Below are 21,105 nucleotides of genomic sequence, written 5' to 3'. Positions count from 1 at the left end.
TGAGTCATTGCACAAGTATTCGTACTTGTGCATGATTCAATTCTGGTCTATTCTTATTTATTGCAATTATACATGTTTATTAACAATTAATTTCCGCTGCAGTGTTGTGTACTGGTGTTGACAACACATTAGCATAACACCAAATTCTGATATATATATTACTGAATATTTTCTTTGAGTTTATGAGTTACAACACTTGTAGACATGTTTGCCAAGGAGAGTCGAAGATCTCGATTTTCAATTCTATTAAACTCAGAACCCGTTTATACCAACGCTAATGATAACCTAAAAATAGAAAACTAAAATTTAATCTAATCAAGAGTTTGAACTATCTTAGAAAACCAAACAGCCAAATCACAAATCAATAATAAATAAATTAATGATAGATATAGCAGCAAAGTCAGTCACGGTTTCATTTATAGAGTCGCACCCAAGTCAAGTACAATTCTCAATTCTCACGTAAATCTTTGAATGAACATCAATATGCCCTGAAGTGATACAATTCGTAACTCATGTTCTTCACTATGTCGGAATTCTGCTTTGGTAGAGGATATAGCAGCCAAACACAATAACATCCACCCATAAAACAATATGAAGATTTGATCTTTCTTTCAAACCAATTGCTACAACGATTTCATGTGAAAAGAATCGGAAAACCCATTTCAAGAATCATAACAAATCACATATAAGTAGTCCACCGCCATGGTAAATTAATGCAGAAATGGTTATCAAGCATTGTAGAAGAACACTTTTAAGTTATCATTCAAATATGTTGCTTTTCATCAAAAGAAACACGCAAACTCAAGACTTTACAAAAGAATGTAACAACAAAAAATAAGTGCATGTAAAAGTTGGTTAGAAACAGAGTATATCGAAAATTTCGGTGTTTTTTTCATCTCTATACAAAACACACAACGATTAAGAAACATAGAGTAAACATTCAACCGTCCTCATTTCACAATGAATCTTTCAAAGATTAACTCAAAAATAAAATTCGAAAAATCATTTGAAATTATAGAATCTCAACTTCACGTAAACTATTCCAAAAGCGAGATATCTAACTTTAAGTTAAAATCATAATCCCAATTCAGTATTGATGGTCTTGAGTATGAAGATTTGAAAGACAATTTGGAAAAGCAAGGATCCGTTCACAATACGATTCGATCTATTTTTTGTTTGACTTGCGTTTTTTTATTCTAAAAATATTAAATAATATTTTCAGTTATTCTTTTAAAATTATTCGTAGAGAAAATTATAATTTTTTAAACAAAAATTATAATTTTTTTGAAAATATTGTCCAAACACAATATATTTTAATTTTTTTATTTATAAAGTACTAAAAACGTTTATAAAATATTTGTCTGTTTGATGGTTATGATGAATAGAATAGATAATCTCATAAAAGTAATTTTAAAAAATTATTGAATAAATAATTTAAAAAAAATAACGATGAGAAACTGTAGAATAAGGAGTTTGGTTTAGGGTTTAAAGATATGGGATGTTATGCTAAAACCCTAGTTCGCCAGTAATAATCCAATCATGGCGTCGGCGGTGACTCTGAAGAAGAACTACCGTTGCGTTAACTCGCTTCAGCAATTCTATACCGGAGGACCTTACTGTTGTATCATCCGACGGCTCGTTCTTCGTCTGCGCCTGTGACGATGCTTTGAAGATTATTGATTCTTCCAATGCTTCCATCAAATCAACCATTGATGGTGATTCAGAGCCTGTTACGGCTCTCGTACTGAGCCCTAATGATAATTTTCTTTTCTCCACCAGCCACAGCCGTCAAATTCGAGTCTGGGACCTTGTTTCTCTCAAATGCATCCGCTCCTGGAAGGTACTTTTATTAAAAAAATAGTTTATATCACATTCGTCTCAATGTGTCTGGTGTTGTGCAATTGAAGCATCAAATTTGGAATCAGCTTTGCCGTTTAGATTGTGTGCTCACGCGTGACCTAATTCTTTCACGTTGATTTTAGTTGAGTTTTTTAAAAAAAATTATGATCCTACGGCTACAAGTTTGATTCTTTAGAGCTGAACATGCGATCCACATGGTTTCCAACCTATCAAATTCTTTACTTTGGTGCGTTGGAAATAGGGGCACGAAGGGCCTGTGATGGGAATGGCTTGCCATGCCTCTGGGGGATTGCTGGCTACAGCAGGGGCTGATAAGAAAGTGCAGGTGTGGGACGTGGATGGAGGCTTCTGCACCCATTATTTCAAGGGGCATAAAGGCGTGGTAACCAGTATTAAGTTCCACCCTGACCCAAGCCGCTTACTTGTGAGTTCCTTTTGATTAAAATTTGTTACTACTCTTGTTGGTGTCTAATGACCGCTCATGGGTATTTGGGGAAAACTATGCATTATGCTTGGTTTTATGGACAGCTTTTCTCAGGTGGTGATGATGCTACTGTAAGAGTGTGGGATCTTACTAGCAAAAAGTGCGTAGCAACTCTAGAAAAACATCAGTCAGTGGTTACTTCGATTGCAATATCTGAAGATGGATGGGCCTTGCTTACTGCTGGAAGAGACAAGGCACGTTTAGTGTTTTTATGCGTACTTAATTACTGCAGTCAGGTTCTGAATGGAAAGAAAAAACTACTGCTAGCTGAAAATGATTAGCCAGAACTGGAAATATTGTACTTGAATAATCTAGCTGAAGATTCTTGAATACTATATGAACATACTTTACTTGTGCTCTGCATTGAACAGTTTAGCCTTGTCCTATGGCTGCCACTTCTTTTCTGGCTCATATGTTACACACTCTAATGATTTCAGGTTGTGAACGTGTGGAACCTACACAATTATACCTGTGCAACTACTGTACCGACATACGAGGCGATAGAAGCAGTGTGCGCAATAGATTCTGCATCCCCTTTTGCCTCATGTTTGTCGTCATCAATAAAGAAACATGGGAAGAAGAAGATAGGTTTATCACCTATTCCATTTATAACTGTTGGTGAGCGTGGGATTGTGAAGATATGGAATTCAGATGGGTAGGACATCTAATACCAAGAAAATTTCAGATATTGACATTCTATGTGATATTTACATAGAGTAGAGAGTGTGTTTCGTTGGATCTCCTATAGGATACCTGTTGTTCATGTATAATTTCATTTGCTGTAGCATGGTCCTCGATTCAACTTTTTTGATACTTTGGTCATCGATTGTTCACTTAAAATTCCACGTGACTGCTCAAAAGATATTTCCTGGTCACTGTAATTCTATCTTGATTAAAGAGTTCATCCTATCATTCTTGTAAATGAATATTGAACTTCTATAATTCTGTACAGGGCAGTACTCCTTTTTGAGCAGAAATCTTCTGACGTTACTATTATTATGGACAAAGAGGACGTTAAGAGGGGTTTTACATCAGCTTTGATGCTACCACTAGGTCAGGGATTGCTCTGTGTTACAGCTGACCAGCAGTTTCTTGTCTATGTTTTGGAAGAACATTCTGAAGTTGGTCTGAATTTAACCCTGAGCAAAAGGTTTATTGGATATAATGAAGAGATTTCTGATATGAAGTTTTTGGGTGAAGAAGAACAATTCCTTGCAGTTGCTACCAGTGTAGAGCAGGTAATTTTTTTTTCCAAATTCTCTCTTGGTGGCATCATTCTATCAATATTAATGCGTGATTCTGTGATGAGTGCTTTTGCCATAAGGATGAAATCCTTGTCCCAGGCTTCCATTTTAAAGGATTACTGAACAGATGGATTTGATATTGTGGTTTCATTACTCTTTCTTGGTCTTTGCATGCATTAAGTTATCAATGTGCAGGTACGAGTATATGATCTGGCATCGATGTCATGTTCCTATGTATTGTCTGGCCATACTGATGTAGTTCTATGCCTTGATACCTGTGCCCAAAGTCCTGGAAGAACACTTATAGTTACTGGAAGCAAGGATAACAATGTGAGTTTTAGGTTGAAGCATTATTAAAATCATTTCTGTCACCTGAGTAGACATCCTGCTTTTATACTTTTATGCCAGTCTAGACTTACAACTCCTTTTTGTATTTGAGAATACATGTTTAGATGCTGATTCTGCTATCATCATAGGTTAGGCTGTGGGATTCCCAAAGCAGATGCTGCATTGGAGTTGGCATGGGTCACATGGGAGCTGTTGGTGCTGTTGCTTTTTCAAAGAAAAACCGGAACTTTTTTGTTAGCGGCAGTAGGTAAATAGTTCAGATTTTCTGATCGAAGGTGCCTTGTTTTATGACTGGTCTTACATGATGTGTGTATGGATTTGATTTATAAAGAGTTTCTGTCTATTGTATTGTATGTAAAATAGGAGGCAGATTGTTGACATCTAGTATTTTCTGGCTACTTTTTAATGATAATACCTATTTAATACCTCCTGGAATTGGGTAATAAGAGCAACAGTATTTCCAGATTGCTGCTTGCTATACACACACAGCTCCAACGAGTGCCTTTGCTTGAAAGCAGAATTTGGTAGCATTTTGACTCAGTGTTAAACTGAAAGTATGCCTGTGGGGTTAGTTTATTAACTCGACGTGGGATGTATTATTAGACCTAGTTTTGGGAAAAAAATTAGCTTATCGTGTTTTGGCCATATAATGGAATACCTGTAGTTCTACCTTTTTGTTACAATACTTTTCGCATTTGTTTTTGAAATGGGATTGCATAGTTTGCTTATTTTTAATTGAGCATTTAACTTTTTTGTTTCAAATATGCTACATTTTTGTTTTCTTTCTAGAATTCAGCAATTTCTGGGATTAGTTCAATATTTTTAACTCTTCTGATGCGGCATGACAATTTGCAGTTCCCTTTGATTTGATTTACTGTCCCGAGATCTAAATACTGTAGAGAAGCCTGTTAAATGAGTTTAGTTGCGTTGTTTATTTTTAAATCCATTAATCTAGTTTGTATGCTATAGTTATTTCTGGCATTCCTGGCCCCTGTTCTCTTAACTGTGTGTTTTTTCTGGCATTACCTTTGGTTTAGTGATCGTACACTTAAAGTGTGGAGCTTAGATGGAGTTTCTGATGATGTAAAAGATGTTTCCAACTTGAAAGTGAAAGCAGTTGTAGCGGCCCATGACAAAGATATAAACTCGTTAGCAGTTGCACCCAATGACAGTCTCATTTGTAGTGGCTCCCAGGTTAATAAGAGAAATTTCATTTAAACTACCTTAGTTTTGAAATTACTACAAGGACATTTCTCAATGGATCAAGAAACAACAGAAGGAATCTTATTGTTTTCAAACCACCCAACGCCCCCCTCCCCCCCCAAATCATATTCAGGACCGTACAGCTTGTGTTTGGAGGCTTCCAGAACTGGTTTCTGTGGTTGTACTTAAAGGACATAAAAGGGGAATTTGGTCTGTGGAGTTTTCTCCAGTTGACCAATGTGTCATAACAGCTTCTGGTGATAAGACGATAAGAATATGGTCAATCTCTGATGGTTCGTGTTTAAAAACATTTGAAGGACACACATCAAGTGTGATTAGGGCATCATTTGTGACATGTGGAACCCAATTTGTTTCTTGCGGTAATCTAACCTGTCGATTCTGTTCTTAATTTTCTGCGCATAATCCAATACTTTGTTTTGATTTTGATCTGTGAACAAATTTTTCTCCTATCAGGTGCGGACGGCTTGGTGAAGCTATGGACTGTTAAAACAAACGAATGTGTGGCTACTTATGATAAACATGAGGACAAGGTACTGAGTTGAACTATAATCAAATTAACTTTAAATCTCAGATGACCTCTTTGTTGTTTCCATTTCTTGATTTTATCAAATAACACTAGATTTGAAGTGATGGTATCTAGATGTGTGGATAATGTGAAATCACATTATACTCCTGTCTTGGTTTGGCTGCTATTTCAAGCAGCACAATTTCAAAGTCTGGTCCTCTTAAAAGACGCCAATGCTATGACAAAGTCATGTCTTCTATTGATCGTCAATGAGTCTTTAACAGGACCACCTGTCTGAAAAATTGTCTATCATTGAAGTTCGAATGATAATTGTCAGAATAATCTGCCAAAACAGAAACGAAGGGTGAATTAGATGTCTGATAAAGAAAGGGATTATTTTTGCGGATTGATCTCAACTTGTTGGATAGTGAAGAATATGTGATATTTCATGTTATGTTTCTCAACTGTATGTGTCTTGTTATTTTGATCCAATTTTTTAGCAATGGAGGTGAATTGTATTTATCATTGTTTTTCCAGTGTCATTTTTTGTCTAGTCTCATTGTGTTTTTCTCTTTCGCACCTCATCACACTTGTGTGCAGATTTGGGCATTGGACTGTAGGTAAGAAGACAGAAATGATTGCAACCGGGGGTGGTGACGCAGTTATTAATTTGTGGCATGACTCTACGGCTGCAGATAAAGAGGAAGCCTTTCGCAAAGAAGTGAGCCGGTTCATTCTCAAATTAAAGTTTCTTGATTCATGAGACTATAATGTATACTTAATGCGAATGGCTATTTGTGGGAATAAATTATCTCATATTTTACTGCCTTTTCGGTGGAGTTTTTGAGTGTTCAAGGTTACATATCGCATAAAAAAGAACTTGCACAAAATGTGGCTGTGCCTTGCGAAGGTTTCCTCTGGCTAGAGCTGGACTGAGCAGAATCTCGTAAAACCATTTTAAATTTTAAACAAGTTGGTGTAGTGCATCCTATTTATGAAACGCAGCGATTCTAAATATACTTCTCGCGTTAAACAAATCTTCCATGTGAGTGGGTTGGATTTATAATCATGGGGATCTGAGTGGAGGATTATCATATTGCGGTTGCAGGAGGAAGGTGTCTTGAGGGGGCAAGAACTAGAGAATGCTGTTTTTGATGCCGACTACATCAAAGCCATCCAGCTTGCATTTGAACTTCGGAGACCTCACAAACTCTTCGAGTTATTTAGTGAGCTCTGCAGGTGAAATGTTGATTTTTATTGCTACAATATTCCTGCTCGGCAATGCATGTATCTAGATTGTTTACAGGACCTTGCCTGTTCTTAACAGGAAGACCGATGGCAAATCTCAGATTGAAAAAGCTCTGGGTCCTCTTAGCAAGGAAGAGTTGCACAAACTTCTGGAGTATATAAGAGATTGGAATACGAAGCCAAAACTATGTCACGTAGCGCACTCTGTGTTGTCTCGTTTATTCAGCGCCATCCCGCCTACGGAAATTATTGAGGTAGTTATTTTCTGGTACTTGAATGAAAGCCTCGCTGTCAGATCTTTAACTACTAATGTGGTTTCAGATAAAGGGCGTCGGGGAACTGCTTGAAGGTCTTATTCCTTATTCTCAGAGGCATTTCAGTAGAGTAGACAAGTTGGAAAGCAACACTTTCCTCTTTGACTATACACTAGCTGAAATGTCAGTTCTCGAACCTGAAGGAATGGATACAGAGTCAAGAGATGAAGATATGAATCACTCTGACATTACGGAAGAAGAGCCTATACCAGCTGCAGTTTCATCAAGAAAGAAGCGTAAATCGCAGAAATCTCAAGACGAGCAACAGAAAAAATCGAAGGTGGCTTACAAAAGTGTTGCTGCCACTGCCATATAGTGATTTCACGTGGACGCAAGTGCTTCACTCATGTATTTTAGGAACCCATCTAAGGACAGATGGTGCTTATTAAAGAAAAACCTCATATAGGCATTCCACCTTCTGCTTTATGTATATCAAAGAGTTCTGGCAATTTGTCAAGTGAGGCTGTGGGAGGCACACTGCAGACATCTTAGGAGGACGATTCTGCCTGACGTTGTATTAGAGGGATGACCTACTTTGAATTTAATTTTTGAATTTGTTATTAAATCAGCTTATTTCTCTCCATATTGTGTATAATGGGATGATTGTGGTATCCACATTCCACATTTTTGTGCCCTATAAACTTCTTTAAAATCTTTTATTACTAATTTCAGAACAAAGGCATGTCGTCCCCAAGACCGGGGACACAACGTGACAATAAAGACATTAAAGGGCTTGTAATAAGAGTCAACATAAATAGAAGGTATGAGCGGAATATGAGGACGATCAGCCAAGCCACTCTCAGCTGGGAGGGACGATTGCTTATATAATGCTACGGCTATGTTCAGCCAGTTGTTTTTAACCTAAACCTTGTTAAGAGTATCATCAGAAGAAATAATACATTGTTTTCCCAATAATAACAATATCCCGCACATTGCTTTCCCAGAAACGGATATCGGCCGATAAATCAATTAGCCTTAAAAGTTGCAACAATAAAATTGAAAATGGTGTACAAGAGAAGAAACATGACAATGTGGCGGAAGTATTGCATACATGCCCACCATTCTGAATGTCAAACCTTGTGCAAGCTTTGACATTCAGAATGTAATGACAAGTTGAGACTTTTTATTCGCAACTCCAAAGACTATGAAAACAATCATATGCATCGAAATAAAAACAAAACAAAACTTTGAAGATTCAATACATCCATCGTACCATCCAAATACCTGTTTCTACATGAATTTGTTAGATGTCAACTCAGGAAGTTCAAAAATAAATGTCAGTATTTTTAATCATCACTACTTTTGGCCCGCAACGTCACAAAACTTCCAAGATGACTTGACAAAACTAGGACGATTCGCAGCTATCACTTACCTTTGGTTCCAAAAGGTCAAGAAAAAAATCAGTCAAAATTTTCTCATAATCTGGCATCTTTGCGTATCCCGGAAAGTAATTCACATCGATTACGAGATAACGGTCATCAGTCCTACTGTCCCTTATCATATCAAAGTTAAAAAGATTCAATCTCAGAGCTTGCCTCAAACCAGTAGCCACTTCATTCAGAAAACTAGATGGAGGCATTTCAGTTGCTTCAATTAGCCTTGTCACACTTTCATCACTTGGAGCATGAGCTGTCAAATTCGATATTTGTGAAAATGGCAATAAATTTTCCGACTTACACACTTTATTTATCTCAATATCCGGCAAGGAACCTCGTTTCACACAAGTCACGTGCTTGCCAGCCACATAAACTTTGAAAATCACCCCTCCATGGTTCACAAACTCCTGTAACACAAATGAGGTGTTTAACTTCAACTCCTTCAAACCCGTTTCTCGAAAAACTAGCCACATTTGATGCGAGGCAGCGCTTCCATCTGCCACAAAAGGCTTTGCTATCACTGGGAAGTTCATGCCTTCTGATTTAACACAATCAAATACCGATTCATGACTTTCCACAAACACCTGCTTGGGAATCCCCAGTGAGATTTTATGACTTATACTCAGCTCTTGTACGACTTGAAGCATGGAAATCCGACTGTGGACCCGCTCGATCGCATCAGGAGAATCAATGATGATGACATTGGGGGTTTTGCGAATGAAATTCTAGGAGTTGACGGGTCCATTCGGGGCCAGATAACTTGTGGATGAGACAATCAAATGGGCCCTGGTCAATCAAAGATTTATCGAGGTGGATGTGAACTAGGTCAATTCCTACTTGCTCAGCAGTGTGAACAAGGGAGGGTTGAATGAAGCTCTGCACTTTCTTGGGTGCGAGGGCATATCCTACGCGGTATCTTTTAACATCTTTTTCGGAAGACATGGTAACTCAAACTATCTGAAGCAGAAGAATAACAAAACGAACACAAACGGAATCCTGAATAAGGATCAATCCATGTAAACAATATCAGAATTTTTGACGAACAAGAAAATAAAAAACCAAATTGAGAATTCCCACAATCTAATCATTCCGTAAAGATCTTGAGACAGAAAAAAGCACATTTGTTAATCGAATACAGATACCCAGTAGAATTTCATCAAGAAAAATCAAAAGAATGAAAAATTAAAATAAAAAGGACACAGAATCCCGCACCTCTGATCAATCTCCGTCGCAGAGATCAACGGAACACGGTAGTAGTGATACAAAAGTTTTGCGATTCAGGAGGAGGAGACGGCGGAGATAACAATGGACATGCAGCATCAGACGTAAGCTCGCAGCAAGATGCCCGAAGAAGAAGAATGCACTGGGAATGATGCGGTGTAATTATTGTATTTTAGAATATTAGTGCAGATTATTTATTTGTTTTATTTTCCCAAAATTTCGCAAGACCAACTTCTTATATTAAAAAATATTATTATTATCTCTATAAAAAAAAATTTGATCAAATATAGTGAGATTTGATATATTTTATATATATATTTTTTATGAGTAAGATCGAGACGAAAATCCATCTTATAAATATCATTTATATCTAAACATTTTAAAATAAAAATATATTGATTACGTTCAAATCATACGTAATATTAGTGTATATAATACACACAATGTGTGTTTCATTCGACTTTTTTTGCCAAGAACCGCACCAAACCGCACCGCCTAAACCGCTTGCCATAATATTTGACCTAGAATTATAATAATTTGTAAACAACATATTCAAATAAAGAAATCATCATTCATTATATCCTAACTCTCTTTAAAATTATTATTCTTACAAATAAAACTTATCTTTTTCTTAATTATTCTTCATATTAGACTTTTATTAAAGTATTTTTTTTTTGCTACAATATTTTGTTTGTAGTCTGAAAGTAAAAACATGATAAATAGTGTAAATGTCATTTTTGTTGTGAATATGTTGTGTTGTTAAATTATTAACTTAGTTTTGAATCTTGATTGTTGTTTAATCTATTTTGATCTTTATATACTTTGAACTATATTTTATATTTGAAAACAATATATTGTTGTTGTTTTCAAATAAATTAGAATAAATGTTCTAATATTTTTCATTAAAAAAACCGTAAAATCGACCGCAACCGCTTGAAACCGCTTAAAACCGCAATGCTGATAATATATCGGATAAAATATTTGAAAAATATCTCCATACAAATTTTTTTGACGAAGAATACATTATAGGGTCAGTTTGATTCATTGAAAAGAGATGGATTGATAATCAATCAGCCTTCATCGTGTGTTTGGTTCGAATATTGTGTCCTATGAGTCATCTAATTCACCTTGTATTTTTTAAAGTTTTGTTCCAAAGAATAGTAGTATTATTAATATGAATAAATAATAATAATAATAATAATAATAATAATAAATATTAATAATTTTTAGTAACAAAATAATAACAAGTTACAAAATAATTTAATAATATTTATGATAAGTGTCAAGATCGAAAAATAGTTTAGAGTGGTGAATAAACTCTTTAAAGATATTGTTTTTAAAATTAATTTTCAATCGTTTTTAGGCGGTTGAAAGTTTTTCTTAAACGGCTAGAAATATGAACCATTTGAAAAATGTGGAAAACGGTTCACAATTTCTAATGATAACTTCAAGTGGTTGGCTGGCTTGTTAACAAGAGACAGTTCGAAATGAAAGTGCTCGCAAAAAGTAAAGACACAAGATTTTTATGAATGTTCGGAGATAAAACTCATATGTCACTCATTCTTCCTCTTTAGGAAGAATTCCTATAAAAGATTTTGGCATGTCTGTTTTGGTACTCTTAGTGGTCACTTTACACTTCTGGATTTTAAGAATATTTGATTCATCAGACAAAACAAGCAATCAAACGACCAAAAAGTTACTGATAAAAGAAAACTATATGTTTTGAATAGCACGAAATTGATCCTTGAATGATCAGATATCTTTTTGCTGAGTGTCTACTTGATGAGCGATGAAATATATAAACTTTAAGTGCGCTTAGATCTTTGAGTATGGAAGTTTCAGTAGTGTGTCAATTGCGTGGTTGAAAAGCTTAAAATGATCGAATTGTTTTCTGCATTTTTCAACTCTTCTTTTATAATGGTCGGAAAAGATGAATAATGTAAACATGTATCGCTGGAATGATGTGTCCATATCAGCTACAACTACATTAAATGTTCTTCAGCAACCATTTAATATCTCTTTGCTTGTGTAACTTTGAATCCCGTTCTTTTGAAGAGTTGTCGTCGAGCATCCTTTTGTAGTAATTGTTAGTTCCCCCAGAGCTTGTAAGATGTTTAAGCAATCTTTTATTTTGAGATAGTTATATAAATGCATATCTTTATCGGGACTAATGCAGGAAATGGTTGACTTAGCGGTTGCAAAACCATGAATGTCTTGAGCTGAATCTCTTTTTGGGCCAAATAATACTTAATAAGGTTTAAGACTTAACTTATACTTAAGTCGGAATTCAACATCTCATTCTCGAAGTTACCATCACGACCGTCTCTCTCACTTTGCGAACAAAAGCCGGAGAATTAAATTTGTTATTGATATTGCATTATGTCTTGAGCCGGTTAAAGAATGTCTTTCATTAAGTGAGCAATGAATGATTCTTAAATGAAGCGGTTTGAAGACTTCGAACAGTCGGTTGAAAGTCTTCTAACGGTTGAATCTTCTTCAAGCTGTAGGCGGACATCCAGATGAGAGTTCAAGCGATCGAAGTCTAGACAGTTGAAATGGTTCTTGTTTTATAAGAAAGATTGCAACTGTTTCATTAAATTGTTAGGTACAATTTTGATTTTGTTAATCGCCAAAACTTTAGAGTAACAATAATTTCTTAACAATAGAATAAACACATTTATAGTAAATAATAATGAATTAATTTATTATAATTAATAACAAGAAAAAAAAATAAGAATAATACTTAATAATATGAAATGATTAATAATAAAATAGTAAGAAAATAATACTGACAAAATAATAAGACTAATAACAATAATCATAATAAATATATAAATAATGATAATTATAATTGTATAAAGATAAAAAAAATTATAATACTAATAAGGAATTTTTTACAATAATATTAGTCTTAGGAATTTTTTATAATAATAATAATATTAGTCTTATTGCTTATTATATTAAATTATTATCACTATTATTCTTACTTATAGTTTACTTCTTATTATAAATAAATTTATGATTCTTATTACATTAATTTAATTATCATTATCACTATTTTCCCAATTTCTGAAGTTTTTTTTCTTTCAGAAAATGGAAATAAAAACCAGTATCTGCCACAAAATTGCTGCAATATGTAAAAAAAAAAAACTTGAAAAATATATCTCAATTAATCCATCCCTTGATTTTCTGATGCCAAAGAAAACCACTTTATTCCAATTGGAGCCTCATTGCTTCACTAAAAAAAGGACACTGGTAAGAAACAAAATCGTAGCCAGAAATTTTGATGGCTGATAACTAAATTTGATCATTTCAAAGCTAGGATTTCTTCAAAATAAATTTGTGTTTTCCAAAAAAAAAAAAGAAAGAATAAAGTTGCCTTTTCTTGATTTTAATTGATTTCTAATCTTTGCGAGAAATACTAGAAGTAAAAGATTTTAAGTTTGGTCGAGACATATCAGATGTGATAAGGCAATATTTAAGATAAGAAATGATAAAAAAGAGATAGGAGGGCTTCACGAAAATGTTCTACATAATCGTGAAGTATCTCTAAAACTAAAATGTAAGTTATTCAAAACGACAGTTAAACCTACTATGCTACCATAAATGGGATTCTTATGCTTGCAGACAAGGTTCTTAATTTAAATCTTTGGATTAGATTCAACGTTTTCCGACTGAGACATGTTTAAGGTTTTAAAGGTCATTTATCAATAATTGGACCACATACAAGTTACACAACATATGGAACCTACAAAGCATTAATATATAATCCTCAACTTCTTGAAATTTCGACAAACCAAGAGAGAAAGATCGGGATTCACAGAGAAGCAGTGCAAGAAGACTTAACAAAGTCAATTCACATACATGAGATTACTTGACATGGCTAATCACATAGTCAAACAGCTGGAAAAAAAAATTAATAATAATAATTGCAATGCCTTTTCCATATTCAGCCCTGTACGGGGAAACAAGAAGAAGCAAAACCCATGCAGCAAGCAAACATATTCAAGAATGGTATAAAATGGAGCATCTATCCAAGGGAAGGCAATAACGGGAATCGATATTTTGAGGTATTACTTCTGTTTGGCAGTACCCTTTTTCTTCAGCAGGCTTCCGAACTTGCTAACCAAACCTTTCTTCTTCTTGCTAAGCTGCTGCTTCGATGGCGAGCTTTCACCACTGTCAAGATTCTCTGCCGAGGACAACCCATTCATCTGTTCATCGCCATCACCACTCTCAGTTCTCGACTCCAGCTCGTCCTCGAAAGATTCCTGGTCAGCCTCTTCTTCTGGAGGCAAGTCTTTCGCCTCGATCTTGCAGCTTTCCCACATCTTGTGATCAACTTCGGCAGGCTCATTGTTTGCCTTTTCTTTGATGTTGGAATTTTTCAATTTCCCATTCGAGGTGTCAAATTCAAAATCTCTTTTAACAGGTTCATTGTCCCTAAAGTCAGTAACTTCACGTAGCTTCTCCTTCACGGGTTGCTCATTTTGTTGAGATTTGATCTCCACCTTAGGCTTCATTTCTCCTGAGCCATTTAGTTCAGAACACTCCACAACTTTAGGAAGCATGTCGTAATCTTTTTCAGTATCAGTCAGCTTACAGTGTTCCTCTTCTTGCTTCTTAGCCAAAGCTTCTTCAAGCAACTTGGATAATTCCTCCATCTTTTTCAGAGAAGCGGCTTCTCTATCCTGCAGCTCCTCATTCTTGTGGCAAATATCCTGCAACTCGTTTTCCCGGTCGGTCAAACTCGTTTTCAATCCCATGCTCTCAGCTTCTGCTTTGCTTATGACTTCCTTTAAAGAAATCAACTCTGATTCAGCTTCCTTGTAAGATTTTTTCCATCGATCCCCTTCGTCCTTCACATCACAAGCTTCTTCTTCAGCAATTTTTAACAAATTAAACAGCCTGCTTATTTCATTTTTCAAAGAAGAGCACTCTTCGTCAGATTTCTTCACACTGTTTATCAAATTAAGTTCCTTTTGCTCCCACTCGACCATCAAATTATGGAGATCATGCTTTGACTGTTTGATTGCATTTTCATGACCATCAATCTCTTGTTTGGCATCACTAAGCATGCTTGCATGCCTCTGATTTGTTTCTTTCAGAACCAAATTCAGATCTTGTATTTGAATTTCATAGTCGTCATTCACAGATTGTATAGACAATAGCTTTTCTTTGGCAGCTCTTGCTTCTAAAGAAACTTCATGTAAGGCGGACGTTAAACTTTCCAAGGCCTTCTTGCTTTTCTCTTCTTCATTTTTAGAATTTTCCAACGCATTTATTAGATCATTTTTTTCTTCCAATAAAGTTTGTATACTGGAAGCAGAGACCTGCTCATTGTTTAATGCCTGAATTTTCTCTTCTTTCGCTGACTCAAGCTCAGAGATAAGAGATTCGACCCTTTTCACCATTTCAGAAGCTTCTTCTTTTGCTAGTTCAACGAGGTGTCTCGATTCTTCAAGATCCCCCTTCTGACGTACAATCGAGGTTTCTAGCAACACCACCTTCTCCTTGAGCGATGAGATCTCAGACTCTGCATTGTGCAGTGAGTTGTTACTTCCTTCTAATTGTTTAATGACAGATTCCAGGGATTCTGATGCAGATCTCTCCAGTCTCTTTGCTTGATCAGCTTGAGTAACTAGTTCCCCGACCCTCTCATGCAACTCCTGCAGTAAACTATGTGTATAATTTTCAGCCATTTTCGCAGCTTCCAGATCAACATTGAGTTGCTCTAAGTTAGCTTCTTTTTCTGCTAACTCCACCTCAAAAATTTTCGCCCTCTCAAGTTCTTGTCTCAGAGAGTCTATCTCTAATTTCAATTCCGACACATATTTATTTTTCTCATTAGCCTCCTCTTCGGCTCTCAAAGCATGCGTATTTCTCAAATGGGCTATTTCGGCAGATAGAGCTTCAACTTTTTCAGCATGCAACTCTGCTAATTTTGTCGCCTCTTCAGCATGGCTAAGCGCCAAATTCTTTGCATCTCCCGTTTTACCAAGTTCTTCTTTCACTTTATGGAGTTCTTCAGTGACGGATTGAAGGGCAGTGGCCTCCATGGCATGTAAGTTTCTAACTTCTTCGAGATCTCTGAGGAATTCTTCTTCCTTTTTCTGAGCCGCTTCAATTCCTGCTTGCTCCATCTCAATTGTTCGAAACTTTTCGATCTCGGAATTTTCTTCTGCCAGCTTTTGAGCCGCCAAAGCCTCACTGAGCTTCTCATTTGCTTCCTCGGCCAACTTCAGAGCTTCTTTCAATTCATCAAGAGCTTTTGCCTTTTCACTCTCAACAATTAACAACTTCTCTTTAGTCTTCTGCAGATCTTCTTTAGCTAAGTCATACTCCACCTGAACTTCTGATGGTTTCGAAACCTGGATCGCCTTATTCTGAGAAGTAGAAAAAGAAAAGAACATTAACAAATCATAGCTCATTATTCTTCAGATAAAAGTCCAAATTTTGCTGCAAGCTGTCTCTTTTAATCAATGCAATTTTCACCCACAATTCACTATTTCTCACCAAAATGCAGATTGTTCCTAAGCTTAATAGTAAATATGCTGGAACTCACATCAGAACTGGTACTGAGTTTAGGAGACCGCCGACCCAGTGTAGTCTTTGATGCAACAGACGCCGGAGACCGATCAACCGAAAGGCGCCGAGTAGCCGAGTCAGTGCCCGACTTAGCCACTCCTGCGCTCGATTTGTTGAGACGAGAGGCTACAGGTGTTGCTTTAGTATTGGGAGTTTCGGATGCAGCAGATCTATGAGAGCAGAAACCATAATTCTTTTAGTCAGTTCGAGATCCCATTTCATGATAAAAAGCAAAACAACGCAAGCACCAAAATTCAAAAAAATTAAAAAATTTAAACCCGTCTTTTGAGGGAAGACAGAAAGTTGAGTGAAACAAACAACAAATAATCAACCACAACAAGTTCAGAAAACCAACATTCGAGCAAAAAACCAAACTTAAACTCAAACTCAAACTCAAGAAAATCAAGGAAATCCCACATCAGATCCACACATAAAGACCACTTACTTGGACTTGGTAGACATGTTGGAAGGCAAGGCAGATGTTCTTGCAGCAAAGATCTATGATTTCCAGAACAGGGGGTGGGTTCCTTTAAACAAAAATGGTGGCAGCTGTCCGATGTGAGAGAGTTCAGGAAACTCTTACTCTGCGTTTTAATTAGTCATTTTCAGTGTTGTGTGACATATGCAAACCCAACAACTCTCTATGTTACATTACAGTGATCAGTAGACAGTATGAGTGATGTAGGAAAGAATTTACAGAAGAAAACTCCATTTTACAGCAGAAACGATGCTGCCAAGTGCCACCCCCCCTCGCTGTGTACCAATGGAATTATATTAAATCGGGATTAATAAATTTGAAATTTTGATATTTTTAAATTTACACTCACTTATAACATATGTATATGTTTGTAGTATTGCAACATTTGCAATGTCTATGATATAATATATAAATATTATGGGAAAAATATTTTACTTTGCAAATAAGGACAAACTATTAACAACTCCACATTTTTAAATATAAATAATTTCTCTTCGCTCTTTGTTCTCCAAATATTTGTTTGGCCTCCCTAATTTTTGTATCTATCAACCATATTCTCAAAGACATATAGTTTAAAGACATGCAACTACACAAGATTTACAACATATATACCATGTTTCATGTGATTGATTTTTTTTTTTTAAAAAAATGACTCATTATTCTTCCATATAATAAATTGAACAGTTTACCTCTTTGATCGGAGTGTCACTGGGTTGTATCCATCGAGCTTTATACAATGCTTCTCACAGTTCAACCACACAATCGCAACATGTTCCTGACGTATATATATATTCAACAGCACCTAGCACAACCCTATTTCGTTTCCTAACTATAATGTAATGTAAAGTAGGTCGATTTAAAAATAATATATGAGAGGGGCCGTAAGCCTTGATCTTTTTATTCAAACATATAATTTATTAATACAGAGTAATCTCACGTGGAGGAGGATGACTTGATTAGTTACCTATAGTAGCTGGAATTACAACACATATGTAATAAAAAAAAAACTATTACAAATTATTTTGAAAGAAAAATGAAGATTTTGAATGATGCATTCATCTTCCTTCTGCTTTGGTATTTATAGAAGTCCTCGTAGATTTGAAATTTGGATTTCAAATCTTGTGAATTCTTCCATCAATTGTGGCCGACAACATCTTGTGAGTGGTAGTCGTTTCAACCACTAATTACTGACTTTTCTTTATGAGTGGTTAAGTGGTCCATCTTCCACTAGTTAGTGGAATGGTCTTTTAGTGGTGTTATATCTTCCCCTAATAGAATGGTTGGATCACTTTTCTGCTTTATCTTTGTCGGGTAATCTTCTACTTTTGTATGATCTCACTTGGACTTGTTTCTACATTATGTTTCAGTCAAATCCTGGGCGAAAATATTTCTCGAATTATGGCTCCTTATGGTTTGGGCATTTTGGAAGGATGCTTTCTGACCATCTTTCCACATAGAATTTCCGGAGAGAATCTTTGCTCTCGGGCAGCTTGCTATTCCACTTCTGCAAAACTTTATCGTTTTCCTGTCATAATATTTAATAGAAAAGATCCATTTACATAATTCTGATAAAACTTAAATGGAAAGTTGACTTTGTCCATCTCGGTTAAACAGACCCATAGACCTAGGTCAGATACAAATATTCAAAAATTTATCAAAGATCCTCCAACCGAAGAAACACCCCTTGTTGCTTCATTAACTGACCTCTTTAGCTTGATAAAAGAAAATGCTTCATGTAAGAATTTTCCTACTGGTTTTGGTGTTGTACTGAAAAAAATATATCTCCAAAATGTCTCATCTGGACAAATAGTCATTGTTTGTCCATGTCTCGTGTGCTGCTTCCTGAATCCACTTAAGTAATCTTGAAATTTCTCGAAAGATGGGTGATGTAGTATAAACTGAGGCAGGAGCCCCGAATTCATACCATGCATTGACCTCATTTGGACATGAATTTGGTTTCATATATATCTTGAGATATTTTCCTGCTACATCAACCCAGATTATGGTTGGGTTAATGTCTATTATTGTTTTCAATTTCTCTCAATTCTTTTGATATACCTGAAATGGAGAAATCACATATTTATTAGTATCGACCTTAGATTTACCTTTATCTATATGAGGTCCGAGGTTGATCTATCCCTCTTCAATCCCCGAGGTATAAAATTGATTTGAAAACTCGCGATAAGTATCTAGAGTTTCAAATTTTGTTTTGGCCGAGTCATCTGGAGGTGATCTCGACTTAACACTTGTGCTATGTGTACTTGAATCACCTGCTACAAGTATAGAGTCTTGTACTCGAAAACTCTTCATTTGGGAAACCAATGGCTTCTCATTGCCTTGGAGGTATGTCTTTGCATTACATAACATAGCTGTGTATAAACATGTAAAAATTACGTAATTCGATCAGAGACAATTTTTTGATCATCTTGTTGTAGTCTACCCACATCTTCTGCATTTAGGGCAAGCTTGTTAAACTCGTTTGGAAGCATTTAAGGTTACTCTCAAATGCTTTTAGTATTTTTATAGTTGCATCGATGTCATCGATGTTCATCTCTTGTTAAGAAGTCTGTAAGATTATTTCATGAGATTTAATAATCACAATATTAAAAATATAATTTTGACATAAAGCTTGTCACCTTAATAATTTAGTCTTCTCACATTTAAATATATTCTATGTTTCAAGAAAGCTTTTACATATGTGTTATTAACATTTAAAGTAAATTTCTTTGTCAGTAAAAATAATGTCCATTTTTCAAAAGCACTTTTTACTCCATAAAATTCCTTTTCGTTGATATGTCATCGTATGACTTCCGCTTCTAAGGATACACCAATACAATACTTGCATGGTTGTCTCATTCTGGTGTGAGCTTTGTTAAAATCGGTTCCCACCAGTGATTATTGTCATCTGTGTTTAATATCATATCATATTCATCTTGAAGAATAACTATTTTTGGAAGTTTTTACATTTATTTATTTGGCTAAGCCTTTTTGTGTGTCTTTTTTTTTTCGGTACAAATTTTGCATATTTTTGTAATAATGGACTAAACACTTTTTTATGTTTTGCTAGAGTCTTAATAAACATCCTAGCAAATTAATAGCTTTTAAAAAGTTTTGACGTTGTTTTTTTTCTTTTAGTATGTTTCGAAAATTTTGCACATTTTTTACTATATGTTCTTACAAAATTATTCCTGACTCTTTTATTTCTATTCCGAAGAATTCAATCTTTCTTATAAAAATGACTTCTTTCTTTTTAGATAAAATCAGTCATTTTTTCTTACAAACTTTAGAGAAATTCTCTAAGTATTTGATATGTTCTTCCATGGGGAAATTCTCTAAGTAGTTTGATATGTATTTCTATACTTTTAGATGTCATTAAAACATCATCAATATAGACAAACATGAATTTGAAATAATATTTAAATAAATTATCTATTTTTCTTTGAAATGTCTGTGGTGAATTAGCCAATTTCATTGGTAAGACTTCCAAATATAGTGACCTTGCGGTGTTGAGAATAAAGTGAATTTCTTACTTTCTTCTTCCATATGTAATTGGTAAAATCCAGACTTACAATCAAATTTATATAATATTTTGACTTTGTGTAAACAACTAATCAAATGTTCTCTACTAGTATAAAATATCCATCAAACTCCAAGATTTTTATTAATTTCTTGATAATTAATAATCAATTTGGGTTTGTTTCTTTGGACCTTACATATGATTTCTTATCAAAAACCTGGACTGATATATGGTGATATTCTTGATTTGACTAGTTCAAGGTCCAAATGTTCTTTGATATTAATTTACATATCCTTGTTGATAGAGATAATTTAATTGTGGTGATGAGAGTCAAAACCAGTAGGTCGTGATAGTAAAAACAGAAGACAACATAATAGCACAAGCACTCAGTATCGTTAAAACAGAAGTAGTACTTATCGAGTAACGAACGACTTGGAAAACCAGAAGCAGAACTTAGCTTAGGTAGAAAGCATAACTTAACGTCTTTCGTTTGATAGTTGCAAGTTTTAAATGTTACCGTTACTTTACATAGTACTAGTATTAATTACACCATTTAATGTTATACGAAGTCATTTAAAGCGCCTTACTAGTTTTGGTATAAAACTAAGACTGATTATTCTGAAGCTTTTTGCAGGACCCTTTTTCAGTGATATAACTGATTTACTCAGAAGTCAAAGAAACTGTTTGTTTATAGACGT

General features: G+C 35.1%; 3 protein-coding genes across 3 annotated transcripts; 1 reads left to right on the top strand and 2 right to left on the bottom strand.

The window, feature by feature from the left end:
- Nucleotides 1–1,477: 1,477 nt before the first annotated feature.
- On the top strand, nt 1,478–7,850 carry LOC140816339 (protein TORMOZ EMBRYO DEFECTIVE). The gene is given in 16 exon segments (XM_073175546.1): nt 1,478–1,617; nt 1,619–1,840; nt 2,102–2,284; nt 2,389–2,538; nt 2,782–2,999; nt 3,297–3,582; nt 3,784–3,918; nt 4,065–4,183; nt 4,974–5,130; nt 5,273–5,519; nt 5,614–5,690; nt 6,266–6,277; nt 6,279–6,386; nt 6,774–6,904; nt 6,993–7,167; nt 7,235–7,850. Coding segments are annotated over 16 exon segments (2,607 nt in total). The 5' UTR covers nt 1,478–1,539; the 3' UTR covers nt 7,544–7,850.
- A 346-nt stretch (nt 7,851–8,196) lies between these two features.
- On the bottom strand, nt 8,197–9,984 carry LOC140817403 (inositol-tetrakisphosphate 1-kinase 1). The gene is given in 3 exon segments (XM_073177071.1): nt 8,197–9,319; nt 9,321–9,599; nt 9,816–9,984. Coding segments are annotated over 2 exon segments (972 nt in total). The 5' UTR covers nt 9,546–9,599; nt 9,816–9,984; the 3' UTR covers nt 8,197–8,572.
- Nucleotides 9,985–13,621: 3,637 nt separating this feature from the next.
- Nucleotides 13,622–17,175, bottom strand: LOC140816177 (WEB family protein At3g02930, chloroplastic-like). Its single transcript, XM_073175258.1, has 3 exons — nt 16,858–17,175; nt 16,390–16,582; nt 13,622–16,210 (listed from the first exon to the last, which is right to left on the bottom strand). Exons 1-3 carry the CDS (start codon nt 16,872–16,874, stop codon nt 13,898–13,900), a joined length of 2,523 nt encoding a protein of 840 aa, XP_073031359.1. The 5' UTR covers nt 16,875–17,175; the 3' UTR covers nt 13,622–13,897.
- Nucleotides 17,176–21,105: the final 3,930 nt, after the last annotated feature.

Source organism: Primulina eburnea, chromosome 16, assembly GCF_022965805.1.
Source record: "Primulina eburnea isolate SZY01 chromosome 16, ASM2296580v1, whole genome shotgun sequence".
NCBI classification, from domain to species: domain Eukaryota; kingdom Viridiplantae; phylum Streptophyta; class Magnoliopsida; order Lamiales; family Gesneriaceae; genus Primulina; species Primulina eburnea.
Note: the sequence above shows the minus strand (reverse complement) of the source record. Positions and strands in the feature narration are given on the sequence as shown.